The 24,886-nt window shown below is 37.1% G+C and overlaps 2 protein-coding genes, 1 long non-coding RNA gene and 1 pseudogene across 4 annotated transcripts; all 4 read right to left on the reverse strand.

Moving 5' to 3' along the window:
* Positions 1-1,915: 1,915 nt before the first annotated feature.
* Positions 1,916-7,463, reverse strand: LOC111325064 (uncharacterized). Its single transcript, XR_016001039.1, has 4 exons — positions 6,857-7,463; positions 6,248-6,322; positions 4,066-4,286; positions 1,916-2,512 (listed from the first exon to the last, which is right to left on the reverse strand). It is a non-coding gene; the product is annotated as an uncharacterized LOC111325064 (long non-coding RNA).
* A 1,364-nt stretch (positions 7,464-8,827) lies between these two features.
* LOC148730037 (ras-like GTP-binding protein RHO) lies at positions 8,828-16,729 on the reverse strand. Its single transcript, XM_088759660.1, has 2 exons — positions 16,590-16,729; positions 8,828-10,512 (listed from the first exon to the last, which is right to left on the reverse strand). The coding sequence occupies exon 2, from the start codon at positions 10,496-10,498 to the stop codon at positions 9,914-9,916; it is 585 nt and encodes a 194-aa protein (XP_088615786.1). The 5' UTR covers positions 10,499-10,512; positions 16,590-16,729; the 3' UTR covers positions 8,828-9,913.
* On the reverse strand, positions 11,656-16,729 carry LOC111324995 (ras-like GTP-binding protein RHO). The gene is made up of 2 exons (XM_088759661.1): positions 16,590-16,729; positions 11,656-13,501 (listed from the first exon to the last, which is right to left on the reverse strand). The coding sequence occupies exon 2, from the start codon at positions 13,485-13,487 to the stop codon at positions 12,906-12,908; it is 582 nt and encodes a 193-aa protein (XP_088615787.1). The 5' UTR covers positions 13,488-13,501; positions 16,590-16,729; the 3' UTR covers positions 11,656-12,905.
* Positions 16,730-21,432: 4,703 nt separating this feature from the next.
* On the reverse strand, positions 21,433-24,739 carry LOC148730038 (ras-like GTP-binding protein RHO pseudogene; annotated as a pseudogene). The gene is made up of 2 exons (XR_016001038.1): positions 24,585-24,739; positions 21,433-22,527 (listed from the first exon to the last, which is right to left on the reverse strand). The product of XR_016001038.1 is annotated as a ras-like GTP-binding protein RHO pseudogene (transcript).
* Positions 24,740-24,886: the final 147 nt, after the last annotated feature.

The following is a 24,886-nucleotide window of genomic DNA, read 5'->3' on the forward strand; positions in this document are numbered from 1 at the left end:
TCATTTACTTTTCTCTTCTAAATACTCTAATTTCATAGAAACCCCACAGAACGAATCAAGAAAAAATTAAATGAAGGTAAGACGTTTTTATATTTTGCACTTTTTAAAAATTTTCGCGTTCTGCTCGCTTGATTAACCGATTGATCCCAAATAAGACATTAAAAAAATACTATTAAGCAGGATTTACGATGATTATACAACAGAAAGGGCAATTAAAGAGACTGATAGGTGCAGATAAATGCGTTTTGTATGAAATGTTACGAAAACAAAAAATTTATGAACGTGTTCGTAGCCTGTGATGGCTGTTTTAACCCTTTAACCTCTTAAGAGTGACTAGCATTTAATTTCTCCTTACAATATCACCCCTGAATCACACATTAAGGTCAGGAGAATATAGGCTATGATCAACAACTAAAAGGGCTCTTGATTGTTAATTAAATTCACCTTGTCAGCACCTTGGATGATATGTAAAAAACATTATGGAGAATACAAAAATTAACGAAAGGGAATAAAGGTTCAACGCCTATCCGTTTATCGATGGTGGGGGTAGAGAACGAGTACGATTCAGATAACTAAAATATTTAGAGATTACTTCTTGTGTTGTGCTTTCAACGGCGGGTGAAGTTTTATTTTCCTAAGACCCAACCCAACTTGATGGCGGGCACCAAAATGATTTGTACGTCTCATGAAATAGTTTTGAAGTTGTCATAACTGAGTTTTAGTTAAGTTGTCCCCACGTTTGCATAGTCAATTTGACTTCAATTTTTTTTTTTGTCGTCTCTGCAGAAACGTAAAAGCGAACTTAGCGAGAAAGTAATCGTTAACAAAGCTGAATGTACAGTTCAAGTAGGACATTGCCGCCCAGTTAGCCCAATGGATAGTGCCCTGGATTGTTGTGCGGGAGATCGAAGGTTCGAGCCCCGGCCGGACCAACACTCAAGGTCTTAAAATAATTGAGAAGAATTTTGTACCTTTCTATAACATCAAGAAATGCCGGTTAGATATTCTAGTCTTCTCGGATAGGGACGAATAAATGGAGGTCCCTTCTCCTGCAGGGTTGGGGTAGGAGACGTTAATTTCCAACACACGAGATTACTGTGTGATGGATGTCCTCCCCTGGGGTGGGATGGTGGGTTTGTTGTGAAGGCTGTAAGTTAGATAACTCATTGGGTTAATTACGTCACCTTCGTTAAATAAAGAATATTGTATTGTATTGTATTGAACACCCAGCAGTTATTACAGCTCAGTGTATACTATAAAAATTGTCATCGAATCATATATTTTTTTCTTTTAGGTTCCAAAGACAACGCCACAAGAATTAAGAAAGATAATCCCAGGATATTCCAGAAATTTATTTACTCAAAATAAAGTTTATTACAATTCTGGCGTAAAGGCATCCGTGAAAGAAACTTGTCACGCCAAAAAAAAAACAAACAATATTTTCCAAGGAATTGAAGTTCGCGCTTTTGAAACGGGCTATCACATTTCCGCAAAGAGAAAAAGGCAAATATTTATTCATTTGGTGGTTGAAATATTTTTTTGGAATGGCTCAGAAAAAAATTTGAAAAAAAAACACCGAAGTCTTTTGGCGGGAAAATGTCTCTGGAAAAAAAGGTCTGCGCTTTTGAACTGTGTCTTGTGTCGATCAGAAAATATACTAAGTCTTTCGGCGGGAAAAAATCTTGCACCATGCAAACTAATTTTCTCTCATCAAAAGTCAAGTTTATATTTTGTTTTAACACCAGACCCTGTTCAAATCCGCAGAAATTTTTTTCCCAGCTCTCGGGAACCCTCCATACGCAAAAAAAAGGAAAAGAGACAGCCTAATTTTGACTAGTTAACAGGCCCTTTCAAAGCGCGATTTTTTTCCAATTGTTCTTCAACTCAGTTAAAGACAGAGAGAGACAATAAAGTGATTTCAAAAGTTTTATTTTTTTGATGCAAGTAACAAGTGAAGACTTTACAATAATTGGCAAACTGAATGCGAGCAAAAAAGAACAATAACAAAGCGATACGAATTTGACACAGACTAAAATACCGAAGTAAAATTGTGGATTCATAAACTGGCTTTTTAAGAATACGTATACAACATTAAGAGGAACTGATATGTAAAAGAAAATTTTAAATGAGAATGAAAAAAAACGAATAAGGAATTACAGAGTTGACTGTAAACGGCAGCGACGTGTAGTCTGTCTGAATTTTTGGAATACATGAATGAATAACTCATTATCACTGTTCTAAAGAGAGGTTAACTAGAGACTATCTTATTCAGAGAACGAATTAAATTCCAAAAAAAGTTTGAACTCTAGTTGAAGTCTTAGAAAATCACGGCTATGTTTGGAATTACACTTCTGACAAAATTGCTTCTAGTGTCTCTCTTAGCATCTTAACATAATTTGGATTTTAAATTTTCGAAATAAATCGGATTGACCACGGCACAAATAGCTTTAAGCATCTCGAACAAGTGAGAAAAGAAATTTTAATCCTCACTAGACGACTTTGTTCTGTCGAACTTAAAGTGCTACTGAAACGTAATTTTCATATCCGAGATTTTTGCAATATAATAGAGTTTGAACGTTATTTGCAAACGCTGTGTACTTTTTTTGGGCCAACGCATACCGGAAAGTACATTTTTAACCATTCGAAGTTGACCGGCTGAGATCAAAATTGGCGGCCATCTTGGCGCGGCCAAAACAGCCCTGTGACGTCACTGGTTGTGTACTTCTGTGAAAGAAGGGTAAAAGCATGGAGTGTGGCTTGCATGTTGGGAAGCCGAAAAAGAGGATTTCGGGCAAAATGCCATCCTCGTCTTCTTCATCGGCGGCCACATCGGCATCTTGGCTATCTGCGAGAGGTTCGCCTGGATAGGGAGCAAAATTCCCGACTGATACCGAGAACGAATCTCTACCAGTCTATTTAGTTAATCGGTAACTGACGAAATCCACAAGATTAGGATCGAAACCGCGGTCTTGCCTGACCATCTACAGAAAATGTCGAAAGACATTATAATGGCAGATGGGCTACTAAACAATCCGGGCCAAAGCAATGCCATTCCGAGAATGAAGTAAACATGGAAGCCTCATACGACACCGCCACTGAAGATGATCTACTCGGCAAGTCTGAGGATAACGAACAAATCCCTCTGTACCAAATGCCTAGCAAAACATGCCCAGAATCCCTACAATATAGGGCGAGGGCCAAAATAAGAGCAGACGAGGATTTCAAAAGTGAGATAAAGCAAATCCTTAACAACGCAGAGCAAGAAACAGTAAAGGCGATCATGTGCTTCTATGAACGTGAAATCGGTCGTTTTAATACCGAAATAAAGAAAAGAAAACGAGCCGAAACGGCTGGAACACTGAACACTAAGAACTGTAGTACGATCGAATCAGCGCGCGTGGCACAAGCTGAAAGCAATCAAGACAACTCAACGATCGAGACAGTAAAAAAAAATAGCTGTACATCTACAAAGGCGAACGATTCGAAAAAGACGCAATCCCTGATGTGCGTACTCAGTGCCACACATAAAGCAAATTCTCATGAAAAACTGGCATTTAATAGAAACACAACCACTACTGAGCGAACTATACAAAAATCCGCCGCTCGTATCTTACAAAAGAGGGCGGTCGCTCAAAGACATACTCGTGAGGGCTAAACTTTGAATAGGCTACTCTAAACACACGCCGGGGAGTCGTACAGGCCTGTCAACCCCATTGTACGCCACCATCTTCCTCTTCGCTACTGCAGACAACTTCCCTTCGTTCAGAAGAAGATTCACTTGACAAAACTTCAATATCTGCCATCTCCTTCGCCCACGAATACAAACAAACAGTGAGTGAAATAAACCGCGCAATCGAAGTGAACACAACCAGTGACGTCATCAATCCATTTCGCTCGGTACCAGAGCCCGGACATGGTTTTGTGTAAAATTTTTGATTTGAACGGTTAAAAAAGATATCTTTCGCTTCTTTTTGGCCAAAGCAAACTATCTCATGATGATCAGCATATTCAAAACTACAGGTTAGAGCGAAAATCTCAGATACGAAAATTTCGTTTCAGTAGCACTTTAAGTTTTGAACTCAGCCACCTTTAGATTTCTTTTCTACTTTTTGACGAATGGAGATTCTGAACAAGCTCCTGAAAGACCGTACATTGCGGTGCAAAGTTACAACTACTATTACCTCTTAAATCAATTTACCACTTTCCAATCGTCCCTCTTCTGATGTCTAAGTTCTCTTCAGTTTAATCTTATCCTCATTCTCCGCGCTGTACTCCACATTAAAAAGCTGAAAGATGACGAAAACGAACATTTTACATGTAAAATGAGAAAAAACTTAACTTGACTGCGGGATCAATAGTTGATCAAATATGAAGGTTACACTGTATACATTTCCGTGATAAGCTTAGCCAGAGTGTTTTTGACCCCGGTAAATTCAATTTAACTCCTTGGTATGTTGCGTAGTGCTTTTCTTCAACGGTACAGGACGATACAACAAACTGAGATCAATTCTCTTAATCCCTTTGGTAGTTTGTAAGAGAGCTCAGGGCAAGATTTCTGCATGACCCTCGTACTTCATTATGTGGATGATTCTTGGAGAAAAGCAAGCAATGGATTGCCTTTAGGAGTACGGCTTCAATTTTGTCTAGAATAGCACAGAGCTCAACGAAAATCTTTCCAAACTCAATACCTTATCAAGTTCAATCTCCCAGCTAAGAGATGTTCTCTAAAACTTGGTCTAACAACATTTCCCTACATCTATATGTTTCTTATGCATACAGTTGTTGTGTAAAGAAAACAATAGTTTGCATCTGAGAACGCGGTTTTGTTAAGTTCCTAAAACCAAATTATGTTGAATCAAAATAATATGGGGGTATTTAGAAATCTTTCGCCTTGCGAAACCAAAAGTAGGACAATGTACTTTCACTATTTGGAGAAATTGGATGTTGATCACATTGCAGGTTAATGCATTATTAGACAAAGCCCAGTACACTTGCTACAGTATATATGCAAACTATTTTTGGACGTTTTTCGTTCGGAAAATACTTTCGATTGAAAACTGCAAAATTTTGTTTCATTCAACTAGCGCGTCTTTAAATGGTGGATAATTACATCGCTCAAACTGAAAAAAAACATGTGCAAGTACGGTTTTACGATTTGGCGGTAGTTCACTCATATCTTCCGCGCTCTTGTAATATATTCATTTAAGAATGAATTGTTAGTTATTTTTCGCCAGCTATTTAACTCAGTCAGTTTGGCTTTAATTTAGCTTTTACTTACGAGTACCACTTCCCTGGAACTTCTGCCAAATCGGAAAACCCTACTAGGTCGGGACAATTTACATTTTTGCAAAATACTTGACGAAAACAAAGCTTTAAGTCTTAAACTACTGCGATGATGGTGTCACACGATGCCACTTTAGGGGCTGACCATTTAACTCTTGAGGGGGGGGGGGTGGGTGATTTTGAAAAAAATTTTCCTGCAAGCGCTTGTTGGAAGAAAAAATCGCATGCAGCCCAAATGTAACAGAAAAAAAGAGCATTTAGAACAGAAAAAATATCCTGCACAGCAGATTGCTAGAAAAAAATTTTCTTGATGACCAGAAATCACCCACTCCCCCACCCCTCAAAAGTTAAATGGTCGGCCCCTTAATTAGGATGTCTTGGAACGATTTCCTTAGAACCCTATACCATACTAAAACAAAGCCGTAGTCCCAGGGGCAATCTCGCTATTGTTTTCATATCCAAGATCTGTATGCATAACAAATAATGGGTCTGTGCAGAACTCTTTCCGGATTTACTCTTTGAGACACACAAAAAAAATGATTTTCAAAAATATATTTCAAATCGCTGAATATTTTTTCATCAATTACGCACGATAAGGAAACCTACTTTGAATTTTTCTCCAGAGAAAATGTGTATTTTATAAGAGGCTAGCCCAAATTTTTTCCTCCAGGGTGCGCCAGTTTTCTTTTTTTTTTTTTTTTCCCTCGCATTCCGATCATTTTTTGTTGGCGACATAACCCCACAGCAAAATGCGCGTGAAAAATAATTTGCTTATTGTTTACTTCTAATCAACGATGGATTTCGTTGTCAAAGGAGTACACCGCTAGAATTTAAGGCCGTTACGGTAGCCAAAACAATCTTGGAAGCTTGAGTAATCATTTGATGAACACGAATCATGCACATGCAAAACGGATTGCATTTTAAGTAGCAGGCACGTGTACACAAGCGTTATTGTGAAGCTTACCTCGTGTCCTCGAGTATTGCTTGCTAACCACTCCAATGCTTTATTTGGACATTTCCTGTCCAGCGCCAATTTAAACTACAAAAGACAAAAACAAAAATCTCAATTATTGTGGTACCGTAGGCTGCGTCAGAATTGTTCAGCCGGATTTAACATGCTTGAACGGATCAAGACAGAATTTCTCCTTACAATATCAAGGCAATACCAAGTAGACAAGTGACGGGAATATACAAAAAACATCAATTGGGGGATTATAAGTTGATTCGATACCAAATTCTCCAAAGTAACATATTAAGAGTTGTGTGACAGATAGTAGAGAAAATAAATAATGAGACCTTGGACGTGAAAGGATTAAAGCGAATATTATTCTGTTCATTTGATGTGTAATCAGTAAGACTTCACTCTATAAAGCAGTTCAGATCCTTTCTGTCCTGCAACTACGTTAATTTTCGACAACTTTAACGCTTCTTCAACGAAAGAAGCTCTTGAATTATATTTCAAAGCAAGCTCTCGTTCGTTCGGAATTTACCGCCAGGCGAAGAATTTCCGTCGGTACCTTTGACGATTCGCAAAAGCAACTTATTGTTAAGTTGAACTATCTCTTACTCTTACCTGGAGTTTTGTTCAGGAAAATTTAAAAACTTTGCAGCGAGCTGCCACTTGCAGCTCGGTCTTTGTCAAGTTCACAAACACCAGCAGTTGCTCGACTATTCTAGGCAAGTTTAAACGTTAAAAGCCTTTCCTTTAGAGTCGAGAAACAGTTCATACCACGTGAAGTTGTAAAATGTAAATGAGGCGATAAATACGAAGACTCGAGAATAAAAACCCTACGAACGAGGTTGGTGGGAATTTCCATAGCGAGGCTTCATCATTACAAAAGCCTTCATTCTTTATAAAAAACACTTTCCTTATTTTTTTAAATCATACAATTTGATGGGAAGCGTTTTTTTTAGAGGAGCGACGGATGATGATCGGAAAAGTAGATTTGGGAAGAACATGAAAAAACAAATTGAGTAGGTGTTTCAGCAAAAAAAAAAAAAATGGTAGCGGGATAGCTTGGTCAAATGGCTTGGTGAACTCAACGATCGACGGGAAACAGAGCAGCTAACAAGAATGAAACCAAATATCTGCCGACCCAAATAATCTGGACGATCACACTTCATGACCAGCTGTATCTCCCAGCTTTGTTCAAGCCAAGGAGACGCAATCGCACACGCGAAAAACTGAGAAAAGCGGGGAGTCTGTCTTCGCCGCAGAACAAAGCGTGAGTAGGGAAGGGGTGGGGGTGGGGGGTGGGGGTGGAGAGAGGTCTATGAGCACGTGCTTTGCGCAACAGCCATGTGGGCTATTCTGTCAACAGTGGTTATTCTGTATGTTTTTGTTTTGCTTTTTAGTTTTTTCGTGAAGCGAAAGAGCGTAAAATGGGTGGATAAAGCTTTTTTTCTCTTCCGTCCCCCTCGACCCTACCCCCCCCACCCGCACCCCCTCTGTCCCATGTTGTGTTCACTTTCCGATCAAAGAGTTCTCCGTGCAAACTGCAACTGGGTTACGTGAAGAGAATTTGGTATTGTATCAATATAACGCCCTCCATGGACCCTTCATACCCTCACTTCAGCATGTATATTCTCCACACCGTTTATAACATTTGCCATATGGAACTTCAAGTGTGATTCAGCAGTGATATTTTTAGGAGAAAATAAATGCGAGTCACCCTAAGGGTTTAACAGGTTTGTTTACTCATATCAACTGTTTTATCACGAGACAAGTTCAGAAACAAATTTTTTCACCCCTTTTAACTCCTTAGATCCGACCAGTAATTCCACTTACAGCAGCTTTAATTACATTTCGTTGTAAATCAGTGAAGAGAATTTGTTTCTGTATCAAGTTAGCGTCTCTCAGCTGACACAGTTTATTGTTCATCGTTTCTTGATTACGTCTAGGAATGCAAGTTATATTAGGTTTCCATAGCGACCAGGAGCATGTCTTTTCCTCCCCGGTGGGGCGCTAGAACATCACAGCTTAACCCCCCTCAAAGTATTCTGTCTGATTTTCCCGACAACTTACTTGTTCCCTCTTATACAACTGAGTGTGGTGGAGCTCTCAGCAGGGCAAAGAGAAATGTGACTTAAAATAGATTATGAAATAACGAAGGGTATATAGCTGTTTCTCTGAGGTCTCGTAGGGAGGTTTTGAGACTAGAGCTGTTTGGACTAACCCCTGTGTATTTGTTCTTTTACACTTTCACTCCCTGAGATTTCTTCTTTTACTCTTAACCTCACATGAGCGACAAAGACAGCATTTCTCCTTACATCAATCCCCTGAATTAACATCTCAAGGACTGTATGGCAAACACTGAGGAGAATTACAAAAAAGATCTTGAAGTGAAAGAGTTAAAATATCAGTACGTTTCCCATAAAGATGATCAAAATCATCACATCGGGGTTACTGTTCGACTTGACTACAAATTCCCCGGTATACATTAAAAAGAGATATCTGGCAAACAGTGAGGAGAATTGATGATGTAATCTTTAAGAAATGAAGGGTTTTAGACTTTGAGAACAACAAACAATGGTTACGAAACAGTTTCAAAATAACAAGTTTTAATATTTTACTGGTCAACCTGAAAAGCTTCTCACCATTCATGAATTGAAGCCTTTAAATCAACACTTTAATACATTGCATATTACCTACACAAATCGAATTGGACTCTTTAAAATCATCCCAATCTTTCAGAGATTTTGAAGCTTGAGCAAGATGTCATTTGGATATGGCTAGATTACTTCATAAGTGGACCCTTCAAGCATTCTCCACCTTTGTATTTTCAGATTTGTGGACCTGACTTTAGTGTCAAGTGAAATGGTTTGAAATATCAGTAAAAAATATGTAATTACTGTCACAAAGCTGGTATTATTAGATAATATTTCAAACCTTTCAAGTTTCAGCAGCAGAACATCAAACAGATACAAAAATTATCCTACAAAATTCATCCTAATCATTCTCATAGCAGTTTTTATCCTGCTACAGATTTAAAGTTGTTAACAATTACAGAGAAAATCACTAATACATAATATCAAAATTGTTGTTTTCTTTTTATCAGATGAATGCAACAGAACCTTGCTATGACATGATTGTATGGCACTAAAACTCAGCTGTTTTAGGTCAAGTTCAGTTTTGCAGGTTTGATTAAAGTTTTTGGCCACTCTACTGTACAACCAGAACCATAAAGCAGTGTACCATGTAATCATGTCACACAAAGGCAATAAAAATTTAAGAAAACACAATTAGCCAATAGGGTTCATTTACTTCAATGAGAGCAGCAAGTTTCTATTATACACTTGTCAAATAATAAACATATCATGTCACCACAAGGCTCTGTATCCTTAGTTACTACAGCAGAGCCACCTTAAAGAGAATTGAATACAAGGATGCATAATCTCATTGCTGAAAATATGCCACATGTGTTGAACAAGTGTGCATGGTTTTTAACAAATTTTATACTAATAATAATTCAAGTTAATAACAATAACTACAGAAGCATCCTTTCTGTTCCAGAAAGAAATTTTCTCATCAGATAGTCCTCTCCAAAGAGGATGGGAAATGTTTATCAAGTTAGTCAGTCAACTTTAAGCATATCATATTGAAGCAGAGCAGGGCAACAAGCTTTTCATTTTACAGTATACTGCATAGGCCCCTTTTTCTTCTCCTTTTCTTTGTTTCCAATGCAGCTTTGGTAGCCATCTTAAACACATCTCTAACACCTTCCTTAGTTTTGGCAGAGCATTCCAAATAGGCATAACCATTGATTTTTTCACAAATCGTTGCCCCTTCTTCACTTTTGACGGGCTCTTGTTTCATCTTGGCTAATTCTCTCTTTGTGTTATCATCATTTCTCAGATCTTTCTTGTTACCAACCAAAATGATTGGTACATTTGGGCAGAAGTGCCTCACTTCAGGAGTCCATTTTTCGGGGATATTCTCTAAACTGTCAGGACTATCAATGGAGAAGCACATCAGGATAACATCAGTGTCGGGATAAGACAGAGGTCGTAGCCTATCGTAGTCTTCTTGTCCCGCTGTATCCCATAATGCAAGCTCTACTGTCTTGCCATCAACTTCAATGTCAGCCACATAATTTTCAAAAACTGTTGGCACATACACTTCAGGGAACTGATCTTTGGAAAATACAATGAGGAGGCAAGTTTTTCCACAAGCACCATCACCCACAATAACCAACTTCTTCCTAATGGCTGTCATGACTATTCCTTAAACTGTGGAGAGACAAAGGTTGCTTTAGATTTAATTAACGTCCCCTTTTTAATGTAATAAAAACTGAGAAAATTTGCTAGTACACAAACTGATACAAATATGCAGGCAAATACTGCGAGAAAAGCTTAAATAGTCTTTGCGTAAAGTAACTGTTGGCAGATTCTACTTTTCCATCACTAGGCAACATTGACTGGTTCCTTACTGTAACAAACATAGCAGTTACCAATAATTAGTACGCTTAACTGAGAGCTGTAATGAGGACGCCATAAACTATATGGTACCTTTTCAAGTCAAAGTTAACGGTCAAATGTTTAACCAAACAATTCAACTGAACATTAGTGTTTCGTGTCGAGTTTAGAAACCTGCATTAGGAACCTCAGAGGGGATAGGGCAGCCCATGTGTTGCCTTCAAAACTACATTTCTATTTAACCCTGTTGAAACTTGTAACAAATAAGGAATGAACAGTATTTCTTTTCTCAACACTAAAAGCAAAAGAGTTCCAAAACAAAAAAAATTGGGTAATTAGTAAATGCTGGTCAGTCTCTGATTTCCCTTGCTTCTGTGTGTGCTATTTCCAAATTTTAATTACACTCTGCCCAAGGTTAATATGCTTCTGAGAGAACTGCAGCACATGATTTCTGGTGTAAGAATCTCAGTGGTGCTTCTGTGGGATAGAATTCATGGTGCTATAGTGCTCAAATGATTCAATTTGGCACCCTTGCTCCATTAAATGCCTTCTCTCTAGGAAGCCCTTCCCTCAATTTTTTTTGTTGATAAGCCCCCTTATTCTAATAAGCACCCTCATTCCAAAAGTGCCCCTTTTCTATTTCCCCCATAGCATTGTTAGATGATGTATAAATTGAGAACATTTCATCATCCTTAAATGGCTTACTGCAGCTCCTTGTAAATAACCACCTAAGCTTTGTCTCACACCTGCTACGTTTCCCAAAAGAAATAAGCACCCTCACTTGAGATACCAGAAATAAATTGACACACTGAGTGCTAAACTGAATCCTTACAGTTAATTCCCAATAGGTATTGAATTTATAAACTAACAATTTGGGTTTCTCTTGTTTCACATTCCCTGATGGTTAAAAAATTTAAAGGGGAAAATCAATTAACACTAACTTCAACTCAAGCAAAGTCCCAAAATAAGTTTACTTTATTTTACTTGTCAAATATTAGAGAACATCTACATTCATGAATTACAACCTTAATCAACTACAATGCAATACACTGCATATTACATACACAAAGACCTCTTCAAATAGTTCAACTCTTTGGTTACTGACCGCAGTTCTCGCACTTGTCCCATTCTCTCAAAAACCCTTTTTCATTCTGGCCTTGACTTGGAGAAGCTTAGAAATTTCACAAAATGTTACAATATGATGGGTCACTGAAGTTTACCAATTGAAATTTAAGTGACATACCATTTCATCAGAAATTATCAGACAAATTCTACTTTTAGCTATACACAATTCGTGACATTACAATTTTAAGGATCTAGGACTTAAAATGGAAGGGATAAAATCAGCAAATATGTATTCAGTTACAAGTGACAAGTACTTAATATTCTAACCTAATATGTACTGCGAAAAACACACAAATAGTCAAACAATAAACTAGCCAGTAAAGAAAAAGTTCTTTATACATTTTTCTATTTACTAGATTTTCACGTCACCACCAGGGCTTTGCAGTTTTAATATTCCACAAATTGAACTATTACCTCATGTGAGAGAGAAAGAGAGGACATTTAATCACCTATTCTCTTACCTGAAGCAAAAAAAGCAAAAAAAAAAAAAAAAAAAAAGCAAAAAAAAAAGCAAAATATACGACACCTTGTTACACCCTTACCTCCTAAATCCAATAATTAATTCTCCAAAATAATAGCCATACCCTTCATTGTAATAAGACAAAAGAGCCAACTACACCATTTAGCTGATAAGATTACAAATTCTCATAACTTGTTTTCAAGATCACAGATTAGAATTAGAAGTTTCGTGTGAGTCACTCTAGGAGTTTTGAGGGTTCAGAGCTTACGTGCAACAAGGCAATTTTTATTTGACCAATACATGGACACACTTCCAATACGAAAGCTAGTCTCATAACAACCCGACACCGGGTAGAGTTGGGGAGAGAAAGTTTGGAAAAAGTTGTGATAAATTTCAGCATTGCATCTCAGAGGTTGGTTGACCGGCACAAGCTCCCTTAGAGTATTTGTGCAAAGAGGCAAACCAAATTCTGCAATTGATAAAAAATAATCTGACATTACACTTAAGCTTGAACAAAAAAATTGAAGCTGATATAGGTGTTTTTTTTTTTCATTCCGATTATTATCTTGATCAACATAAGGATGGAAAAATCAGCAAAGCTCCAGGTAACATGGTCCAAAATTTACAATATGCAGCATTTTCCCTTTTTCTTCCGTCCCTTTTTCTCCAAAGCAGCATAGGTAGCTGTTTTGAACACATCTCGAACACCCTCCTTTGTTTTAGCAGAGCACTCCAGGTAAGCATAGCCTCCTATTTTTACACAAACTGATTCTCCTTCATCAGCTTTTACCGGCTCTTGTTTCATCTTGGCTAATTCTCTCTTTGTGTTATCATCATTTCTCAGATCTTTCTTGTTACCAACCAAAACAATAGGTACATTTGGGCAGAAGTGCCTTACTTCAGGAGTCCATTTTTCGGGGATATTCTCTAAACTGTCGGGACTATCAATGGAGAAGCACATCAGGATAACATCAGTGTCGGGATAAGATAGGGGTCGTAGCCTATCGTAGTCTTCTTGTCCTGCTGTATCCCATAATGCAAGCTCTACTGTCTTGCCATCAACTTCAATGTCAGCCACATAATTTTCAAAAACTGTTGGCACGTACACTTCAGGGAATTGATCCTTGGAAAACACAATGAGGAGGCAAGTTTTTCCACAAGCACCATCACCCACAATAACCAACTTCTTCCTAAGGGCTGTCATGGCAATTTATCAATCTAAGAAGTCAAGTTTGAGAAATTCAATATTAACATTTGCATTTAAATACAACGATAAAACACCCTAACAAAATGCTGTTAACCCCACAGAATGAAAATTTAATCCTGTAAATGGAAGTTTTAAAACAAATTCTTTGTCTAAATTATCCCAGGATGATTTAGATAGTTCAATAATTTTAGCAATGTTAAAAGTGAGCCACTGTTAAAATTACTTTAATGACGACTAAACTTAGAACATTCATAAAGAAACTAAAGGATTGATTTAGACTCAAAACGATTTCTAAGCCAATACTCAACAGAAAATAATAAGCAGAGTATCAAATTTACAACTTGTTTCTTTATTGGTTACTAAGAAACCGATTCAAATTTCAGAGACATCAAGGAAAATAAAGAAAATTCAGAGATAATACTTGACTAATTAATTGTACACTGACACTAAAAAGAAAACAATAACTAAATCACATTCCTTATGTAAAGAGAAACACTTTTTGCTACTTCACACAGTACTTCCTCAAACATTCTTCTCTTCAAGTCCTTGGCTTATTTCATGTTATCACAACTGTTTCAGAGCTTGCAAACATTGCAGATTTGAGAATAACTTGTCAACTACACCCTAATTTCTCTCTGTTTTCTTCAGACTTTAAATGAAACCTCAATGAAGCAGGAAAGTCTAACCATACAGTGTTTCACTTAGAACTGCACTTCAAACAAAATTTACACTTTCTACATTCAATGTACTTTTTTGTTTCTACTTTTGTGGAAAACACTTCACAAGATTTGGCTATCCTGACAAAACTTCTTGCCCCACCTTTGATATGTCTAGCTAGAAAATAGATCTGAAATGCAGCTGATGGCAATTTTCTTGCTTATAGATCATTGAAGATGATAAGCACAACTTTCATAAAGATTAAAAATAGAAAACATGTTCTTGTTCTTTCACAGCTATTGCGGTATTTACTTCATAAAGCACCTATCCATTTTGTTCCAATAACCAGAAGTCTCTGAAAATAATGGTATAGACAGATTCAGCAAGTAGTTTTGGCATGCTATCTTTCCAGGTTTTTCACCATGTCCAAACATCTCTCTAACAAATATCAAGCTTTCAAAAGACTAATTTGCATCCCACACTTACATACAAATCCAAACAAATAGCAATGGTCAAAAGTATACAAGAGTTTGGCACTCTTGGCTGTTCATTGTAACATATCACTCTACACCAGCTAAGCATTTTTTATGTACAAAACATTTCTTGTCTGATCTAAACAAAAAATTGCATGACAAATAGATGCACTCGGAAATTATATGCAATGAAATGGAATTCTCTTGAAATATGCCCCGAAAAAAATCACAGATGAAAAGTTATTGTGGGTGCGAGTAAAACAAAAATATACATATCCCAATAAAAATTCATCCCATGAAAGATGATTTCAAGTAAACATGTTGTAAATATACATAATACATAGGGACAATCCAGGTTAATCTAGCTAACACACTTACCTTTTGTAAGCACGAAGGCCAGAGGATGACGGTAGCCAAGTGATGTTTGCAATCTTCATTAAACTGTAACAGGCAGCTCGCAAAACAATTCTCTTGTTCCTTGCAGTTCTTTTTCATGAAACAATTCTCGAGGTACACTTTCTTAGTATACAAGTGGACGAGTTGATCAACTCGGTAATTGATCAACTTAACTTGTTTAGATGTATAGTGCATGCTCTTGCAAAGATTTTTTAATAGCAACTGAAGCGATGATTTGAACATTAAGAGTTAATTTACTACACCAATAAAATTGGATCCCTTAATTTTATCTAATTGCTTCTATTTTCCAAAGAGATACTTTGAGATATTTTTCCTGGAGCATATCCAATAACAACCATGACAATTTTAACACTTAATTTTTTTGTTATAAAATGGCAGACAGTGCATTTGTCTTAAGATAATTAATCTTATCACTGAGAGACCAGAAAGTATGCTCTAACTATCAAAAAAGTTACATAACGCGGCACTAATAAATGAACTTTAGCGGCAAATATCAAATACTTTCTAGTATTTACTAAAGTCAACTTGGGTCGTGTTAGCCTCCAAAAGGAACACCATATCGCCACTTCATCTGAAAATGCTTTCCTTCCAAAATAACTTTATTAAGTAGCATTTTGAGGCAGTTTGTTAGAGAATGCGAATTACCAAAATTTAAATAAACGAATATAACACTTAACGAATATGTTTCTTGAACACTTTCACTCCTTTCAAACGAGGAGGTAAAGGGAAGGCGAACGAAACGTGGCTCACTCATTTAAAGTGGACTTATTTTTCACCCCAAAATCAAGGTGTTCCCGAGTAATTCAATAAATTCTTGTTTTTCGAAATTGATCTACCCACAATACGCTCGAATGATGTTAAGTGAACACAAATCGAGTCGTTTAAAAGAAGCTAAGATTCTCGAGGGACGAAATTTTAAAGAATAGTACTGACCAAAATCGAAAAATTTTCATTGTGTAGGTTTAAGGCTGCAACTCAAAGGGCGAAAGGGCCAATTCTAAAATTCGCCGGTTCGAACTTTGAAAGTTTCTGACCCCTGATCCATCGAAAGCGCCAAACAATACGATTGTAATTGTTGAAAATATTCAACACAAACTCATAATCTTCTCATATCAAGTAAAGTCAGGCACTTTAGCTAGTAACGGATTAAATCTGAAGAAGATCGGAAGAGAAAATTCTAAAAACAACTGAACAGTAGTTAGAAATCGCAGCGCTGAAGCAGAACACCCTTGCAAATAGCTGTAGCAAAAACACATTTGTAACAGGCGTCGTAAAAGGTGCGATACGAGAACGAAATAGCCAAAAATCGGAGGTGGAGTAAAAGAAATACGTTGAGAAAATCCAAAGAGTGACAATCTTTGGGCTGATTTACGGGTTGAACGAGGGATGGATTGGGAAATTACATTGTAAAGAATTTGCTCTCTTGGTCAGTGGGAGTCGCAAGCATTCTGACTAACCGAGCATACTTTTGACTCCATGAACATCCCAATCGATCAACCAGCATACGATCTCCAATCCTAAAGAATTCAATAATTAGTATTTTAAAACCTACCTTTCCAAAACCAAGTGAACTATCCCTTGCTATGAGCCAGAACCGACAACTTCAGAAATCAGGAAATGGCCGAGAGTCGATCACTAAGCAGTCAAGCCACACCTTCAATTTATCCTATAGGGGGATTCAGGTATTTCTCGCCGCTGACCTGAAACCTCATTGCGGTAAATCCCATGGGCTTAACCTCAGCTCTGATTGGTCGAAATACAATCGATTTTACACCTCAATGAATCCGCCCAATCGTGTTCTGTGTTTTATTCTAGGCCAGCCATATATACACATATGCTCGACCAAACTGAATGGATTTTCATCGGTTAATCGCAACGAAAGATACTTGTGTCATCCAATCATACAGTCTGCAAAGGTTCCACATAGCTAAATGATTTCATGTTGCTAATTATAATTGAAGTTTTAGTCTAAAGCCTCAACGACATTCTTGGCATACCATGTTTCGTATGTACTTATAACGGACCATTTCATTGGACAGCGTCTTGTACTAAGAATAGCCTCCAATATAAATCCAGAGAAATTGGTTTCACACGTAATTCTGCAGCAATCTCTCCGACGGTAAACGGGGTGAACTCATGAAAATGAAGAAATTTAAAAAACTTTGCCATTTGTTTTACCATACAAATAATTTTCTTGAATCGACCTCAAATACATCTCGTTTATTCAAATTTTTCATCCGAAAAATTTGCTTGTTCTTCATTTCCGGTGGCGTGACAATCAGGATACGCAATGACGCATTTCAGAGCGTTCATTCTTTGTTGAAACAAGTTTTTCCTGAGGAATGTGCATTTAACTTCACTGATAAAAAATGCTGCGTCAATTCGAAACTTAAATCATGAAAACAACGATAACGTTTACCGCATCTTCGGCAGACGTCACCGTTTTTGCGTATGTCACGCAACTGTAACTATCGGTTGATCAGTCTGTCACGATTATTTCTACCTTTCAATGTACTTGAAATTCGTTGCAGGGGAATGCGCATTTGTAGTCCAGCGTTCAACCTCTCAACAGTATATTCAAGGCTTTTTTTTATTTCAAGCTTCATAGAAGTCGCTATCTCATGTCGGGCCCGAAAGTTCGCCATGGAAACTTCGTTTACCAAACAGTACGGTGGGGGTTGTGTTTTAAACCACGCGAAGCACTGGCCCCTGGTGAGCGCCTATGTATTTAAATTTTTCAAATAATTAAAATGTCTCTAGAATTATAGTGGGTGGAAAACTGATACAAAGGCAAAGCTTTATGTTCAACAACGGTCTTTGAAACAACAAGGAACGAATGATGCTAAGACGACTAGCTGTTGAGGCAAAAGGGAATTAAATTATTTATATTTTAAAGCTTTTGTTTTGCGAAGTTTTTTACTTTTACTCCTAAGAGCAAGTTTTATTAGGAATTAGCTACCTGACGCGCGCATTTCGAAAATTTATCCTTGGAAGTAAGAAAAGATTGTCCTACGCAATCCCTGAAAATATTCACCATCTCTTTCGGTTGTTTCTTTCCTGTTTGAGATATTTTTTGTTATCCTTCCTGACTAGTACTGTTTGGTTTCTTTCACATCTGGGTTTATAATGTTCATTTTTCACTCGGACTTAGTCGGTTGGTAGTGCGTGCAAATTAATGCAACAACGTGAAGGTTCAATTAGGAGTAAAGCCAAGATAAGCTCTCCTAGCTCAAAATTGTACCCAGCATGCAACTATACCTTCACCCTCCAAATCACTTCTCTCAAAGGTGATAAACATATAAATTCTCCCTATAGTGTCCAAACAAATCCAGCCAACAGTTAATGAGAATACTCAAACTTTTAAAGTAGAATTTGTTATTTTGATCTAACACCAAATTCTCATAATTAATCTACAACTTGCATGTGCAGCAGGAAGAAGAGAGAGTCTAAAGTCAGATCCTCTAGAGTTGAAGGGTTGAAGAAAAAAAAGCACAAACCTGACCTTTTGCTTTGTACTTTAAAAAACTGATTAACCTGCTTGAATGCTTTGATGAGAGGAATGGAAATGCCTTCACGTCCCATTAACCTGAGTTTTTGATTAGCATTTCCTTGGTGTCCTTAATAAACGAGCTTCACCTTTTGAATGTTTGTCTCAATTCCCCCCCCCATCCCATAATTTCCTTCTACTTAAGTGACACATTTACCTTAAAAGTGATTTTTCAAGTTGTTTTACTTATTTACAATGAATTAATAGATCTACCATTGGCAAAATTATTTCAAACACTTAAACACATTAGATTCTTATGTTTAATCACCCCCAACATTTTAATGGTAGACATTACAATAGCCTTAAACAATTTTAAAACTATTTGTCATCAAAGTAAGTCTCAAGTTCTTATGAGAAATTTAGCAAGTATTTCCTATGAAAATAATAGCATTACTAAAGAGATTATGACCATCATCTCCAGTTACTTAAGCCTTTCACTCCCATAAGTGATGAAGATGTAACTTCTCCCCATAACATCCACAGTCAACCCAGCAAACAGGGAATGAGAATACTCAAAATTATCAGGTAGAAGTTGTTAACTTAATTTAACACCAAATTCTTGTAACAGGAAGGTAAAAACAGGACAGGAAAAAGTGAAGCAACAAGGGGGAAGACTTAACAAACAGATCTTGTGTGCTTAAGGGTTGCAAAGATTTTTTCAAAGTCAGCTGTTGGGCTTCTATTTTATTTTAAATACCAGCTCAACCACAAATCTAAATTATAATTGTATGAGCTAAATACCCTTCAGCACTAGACTTAAGGTGTGTTAAGCCTAACTGAGGGTATTAAATAACAATACGGTATACTGCTGGATAAAATCACGTTTTAACACCCCTGCTTGGTAAAACGCATGCATGAATGGATAAACTGCATGGCAACTCTTCTACTGCACGTACATGCAAGAATGGAAGAGTTTGTCTCACAATATGCTAATAACAAGTCAATAAAAATGGTACTAGCTGCCTTTAGCTGCATGTTTTGTTTTCCATGAACTACAAAGAAGTATCGGGACACTCAAACCTAAAACTAGCCATTACAATGTCTGATCAGAATACAAATTGGGTCATGTAACAAGAAATTTAAGATTGGACATTCAGTCTAAAATTACAATATTCCAACACAAGTTTGGCACATTAGTATGCAATGTGATTCCAGACAATGTAAAGTTCAAGATTACCTTTGCCCTTCTCTTTCAGAGGAGACAACAAAAGTGATGGGAATTTTTTACAAGTGCCATTGCCGGTTTGCTTTAAAAACCACAACATCATTCACTGTATATCTCAGTTTTCTCCATTGATTGACAGCATAGAATAGACTTACCGGTTTACATAGACACACTGACATTGAGATAACAGAACTTTTATGAACATAACACCTATGCTCATCTTTATTAACTCAGTATACAACAAGTACAACATAAGTAGGACAACTCTGTTCTCATAAAGAGCATGTTCAATACAAAATTACATTCATACTGTTTATATTTTAAACAAAAGTAATTATTATTAAACAGCTGGCATCTTCTTCAAACAGAATTGTCGTTTGACTTTATTTGCAAACAAATGCGTTTCCCACTTTTGGTACAGAATACAACATGACTGGGTTGGAATATGTAAGTTAAACCATCAGTAACCCATGCCAGACTTAACATCAGCCAAGACAAGCAATAAAATGGTGAGTAAAAAGGTAGAAGTGGCAAAAGAAAAAAGGAAGTTTTATTACCACCACCACTGGTACCCACATTGCATCGTTACCCCTTTATTACACTTGTCTTCACAATTCCAAGATTGAAACACAAGAGCATATAGGCATCCCCTGATGGCCATGTAATATTCTGTTTATCATAAAAATGTTTATTTATTTATTTCTCAACTTCGCCAAACAACAACACTCAAAATAAAAAAAGAAAAACAAATTGCAGGGACCAGGGCCATAGCCAGACTTCAAAACAAGACAAGGCAAGTTTCGGGTCTGGCATGCCTCCCCCAGAAAATTTTGAAATCTAGAGGCTCAGAAATGCTCTTTCAAGCATTTTCCGTGGCACTTTAACTTTAGAAAAGTCAATCTTAGGCAAGTGTGGAAGTTCACTTTTTTACTGCCGAGCGATACTGGTGCAAAAAAAAAAAAGGAAAAGGCCAAAATCAAGACAAAGCAATTGCCTCGTCTTGCCTCATGCTAGCTACGGCCCAGGCAGGGACACCTCAACAGCATAGCCAATTACAGCAGGCCTAGATATTGGCCTTTCAACCCCTAAGGATGGCTAACATCTGATTAAGATATCACCCCTGAATCACACCCACCCTTGAATCACACGCACCCCTGAATCACACGCACCCCTGAATCACACATTAAGGTAATGAGAATGAAGGAAATGATCACCATCTGATTGTGAAAGAAATTCTCCTTGTCACCATCTTAGGAAATTTATGGAGATTTGTATGGAGAATATGCATACTAATGTTGTGATGCAAAGGGTCGATCAAAAAATCAAATCAGATATATCATTCTGCAGTTTTAAGACAAATACATCCCTCACGCATGTTGTTCTCATAGAAATGTATTGTGAACTTCTGAAGTTAAAATGATCATGCCCTTTTCCTTTGCAGGAATATGCTGATTTTCATCCCAAAAAAATTAAATCAGACTTCAGTTATCAAGGTCAAATAAAACAAAAGCCTTTAGGAAGAGAAAAAATGGCATACTGGTTAACACAATTACCTTTAGTTAAAGCAACTGATAGTTGCAAAAGTGAAAGACAGAAATACTACATTTACAGCTGCCTCTTTCCCACACATGGTGCAGATATAAAATTTTGGTGAAAGAAAGCATCATAGCATTCCACGAAAACTGACTGTATTCAGCTTTTTATTGGGTTTGCATTAAATAAGCAGAACAAATATTTTTTTAATGACTAAAAGCTATTTTATTAATACAATCATGGCAAATATTGTTTCATAAATCTACTTATAATTGCTTATAGATAAAAGTAAAGGCATGAATGCAAAAAAAATGTTATAAATACATCGTATCATTCACCTGAAGGAAAAATAATTCATAAAATGCGATTATAATTAAATCTCTTTAGTTTCACCTGCTGTATCGTTAGATTAACATGCAAATTCTTAAGTTGTCGACAAACTTATAATTACATTCTATCCGGATATCAATCACAGTGATTGACAACCATGAACTACAAACAAACAGATTGGATCTAAATTCACCAATCATATCTAGGAAACTTTTTGATCCATCAAAAATATTACTCTTCTTTCAAGCAAGAAACTTTAACTCTATAATCAAATGGTGAGATTTTAATAAGAGTCAGATGAAATGGCTCACTAGATATTTCAAACTATGATGCATTTCACTTTCTTCTTCTTTGCCTTGGTATCAAGGGCAGCTTTTGTAGCTGTTCTAAACACAGCTATCACGCCATCCTTAGTTTTCGCTGAGCACTCTAAGTATGCATACCCATTGATCTTTTCACACATTTGAGTTCCTTCCTCATGTTTGACCGGCTCTTGCTTCATCTTTGCCAATTCTTTCTTGACATGTTCATCATCTCTGAGATCTCTCTTATTACCAACCAAAATTATTGGAACATTTGGACAGAAATGCTTGACTTCAGGAGTCCATTTTTCAGGGATGTTCTCCAAACTGTCAGGACTATCAATGGAGAAGCACATCAAGATAACATCAGTGTCGGGATAAGACAGAGGTCGTAGCCTATCGTAGTCTTCTTGTCCCGCTGTATCCCATAATGCCAGCTCTACTGTCTTGCCGTCAACTTCAATGTCAGCCACATAATTTTCAAACACTGTTGGCACATACACTTCTGGGAACTCATCTTTAGAGAACACAATAAGTAAGCAGGTCTTCCCACAGGCACCATCGCCCACAATCACCAGTTTTTTCCGTATTGCTGCCATCTCAAATCATCAATCTAGGGAAAAAGGTTGTAGAGACAAATTAGTCATATTGCAGTTTCTACATCTCTAAGAAAAAATTAGCGTTAACTTTTCCAGGCACATATTCTTGATCTAATCTAATCTTCTGCACCTATCTTTAAGTTCTTCATCATATACAAAGCTGTGCTCTAAGAAAAATTGAATGGAGCCCAGTGCTCTGAAACCATGAAATCCAAGGTGCCCAGCTTGTGCTTTTTATTTAAAAACTAAGATTCCTGAGTTGCCCAAGAGCAAAAGTAAGGCGCCAGGGGCCACCGGAGGGGCTGATATAGTGTGATTTTCTCAGTGATAGAAGTCCTGGAATGGCCTTTTGCCCTTCACCCCTAACATCAGTATGCATATTCTCCATACTGTTCTCTATACATTTCCAAAGGTGCGGACAAGGAGAATTTGTTTAACAATCCACAGCTTCTTTAGTTGGTGATCATTTCCTTTATTCTCATGACCTTTATGTGTGACTCAGTGGTGATATTGTAAGGAGAAATTAGATGCTAGTCACTCTTAAGGGGTCGAAGGGTTTATTGGCTGATGTTTCAATCATCTGAATGGTTCTTATTAAATGACCAGGTCAATGTCTCGCTGTTGAGGAGTCAATCACAGGCAATACCATATGATCTTTTAAAATCTCACCAGGACAATCTCACCATACAATAAAGGGAATAAGTTTCTAAAGAAACTGTGGTGCTGCGTTGGTGGTGGTATTACAAGATAACTTGGTTTTATCAACTGACTTGATGATGTAACTTGGACACGCTAAAGAATTTCTAAAGCTGACGTTTTCAGTGTTAGCCCTTTGTCAAAGCAAAGAGAAGAATTGAAGGCGTTGTGGTTTGTATACAGAAAAATGGAGCTATGTTATTGGTGGGAACATGGTAGCATGAAAAACACAGGTAACAATGTTCCCAGCAATAGCATAGCTTCATTTTTTCTGCAAATAAACCATACATAATCCACTATTCAACACTGAAAATATCAGCATTAGAAAATCTTAACATTTACACTTGGTCAATTTATATTATCAGCTCAGCTGATAGAACCAATTTATCTCACCATACAATAATTCATTTGAAACACACGAGTACTAGATGATAATTATCCCCCGTCACACCTCACTCTTGCAAGACAGCCAAAAAAAATATCTAAAGAAGAAACAAGAGGCCCTGAGGGCCCTAGGAAAGCCCTCAGGGTGGGAGGGTGGAACAATTGACCAATAAAATAAAACGAGTAATCAAATGTCAACCAAATATCTGTCAACATCTAGCCAGGTGCTGCATGTAGGCCTGGACCTAATTAATTTATTCCCCTTGGAATATGAACCATAGACCTTTTCCTGTGAGAGTAGTCCCAAAAAGGGCCTTTTCAGTAACAGTGACTGACATTTCTACAGCTTTTAGAATTTGCGCAGATAAAGTTCATAAATTTACCATTTATAGCAATGTTATTGTTGACATTAACATCTCATGTCTCTTGTTTGTGTATAGATGGTCTAGTCTTGATCTGCTATGTGTCAAAAGATCAACTAAAAATGTTTCTTAATTCACATGCACAGAAAAACTTGATTGAATCTTTCAAGAAACATTCAACCAAGCAAGAAACAAAACTACCCGACTTTCCAAGTCTCCTCAGGCTCAGCCAATCAAATAAAACTAGCGAACTGAGAGCATAATGTAAGAAATGATGGGGACATGATATTGGAATCTCTTCAAAATTAATACAATCGAATAAAACCAGCGAGTTGAGAGTGTAATGTAATAAATGAAGGGGAGACATGATATCGGAATCTCTTCAAAATTAACACAACGAATCCCATAATACAATACATATCACCAGTTTAACACATTAAGGTCTAATTGATAGAATGAGCGATGGGCAAACACTAAAATAAGAGCACATAACGCTTCTGTAACCCTAAAAATACTTTTAACAAATGGCCGCCATTTTCAAGTTTGATTCACGTTGCACTTTTCGTCAATGAGACCCCGATCTAATATTCTAAGCCTTCCTTCAGGTGTAATCGTGTTAAATAGCCCACCTTTCACTTATAGAGAACACTGTCCCTTGATGTGTGCTTCGAATACTCCCAACAGTGTATAGAACGAAGGATCAGCCAGCGACTACCCGTTCGTGAGCTGTTTGGAGGGGTTCTGCTATTCTTAACCGCTGACCTCAGTTTACACGTCGATCGCACGTGTTATCCAAAAATAGATCTTTGTGTTTCTTGAGGTGGGATTCTAGTTCGCGCAAAGTTTAATTTTTTCTTTTTCGAAGATTGATTTTTTTTCTTCATTATAGGCAAAAGATGATCCAAAATAGTCCAGTATTATTTGCATCAAT

This window comes from Stylophora pistillata, chromosome 5 (genome assembly GCF_964205215.1).
Source record: "Stylophora pistillata chromosome 5, jaStyPist1.2, whole genome shotgun sequence".
In the NCBI taxonomy this organism is placed as follows: Eukaryota; Metazoa; Cnidaria; class Anthozoa; order Scleractinia; family Pocilloporidae; genus Stylophora; species Stylophora pistillata.

Bases quoted from the DNA above. Each gene is read 5' to 3' on its own strand.
- LOC148730037 (XM_088759660.1), bottom strand. From the start codon at position 10,498: ATGACAGCCATTAGGAAGAAGTTGGTTATTGTGGGTGATGGTGCTTGT.
- LOC111324995 (XM_088759661.1), bottom strand. From the start codon at position 13,487: ATGACAGCCCTTAGGAAGAAGTTGGTTATTGTGGGTGATGGTGCTTGT.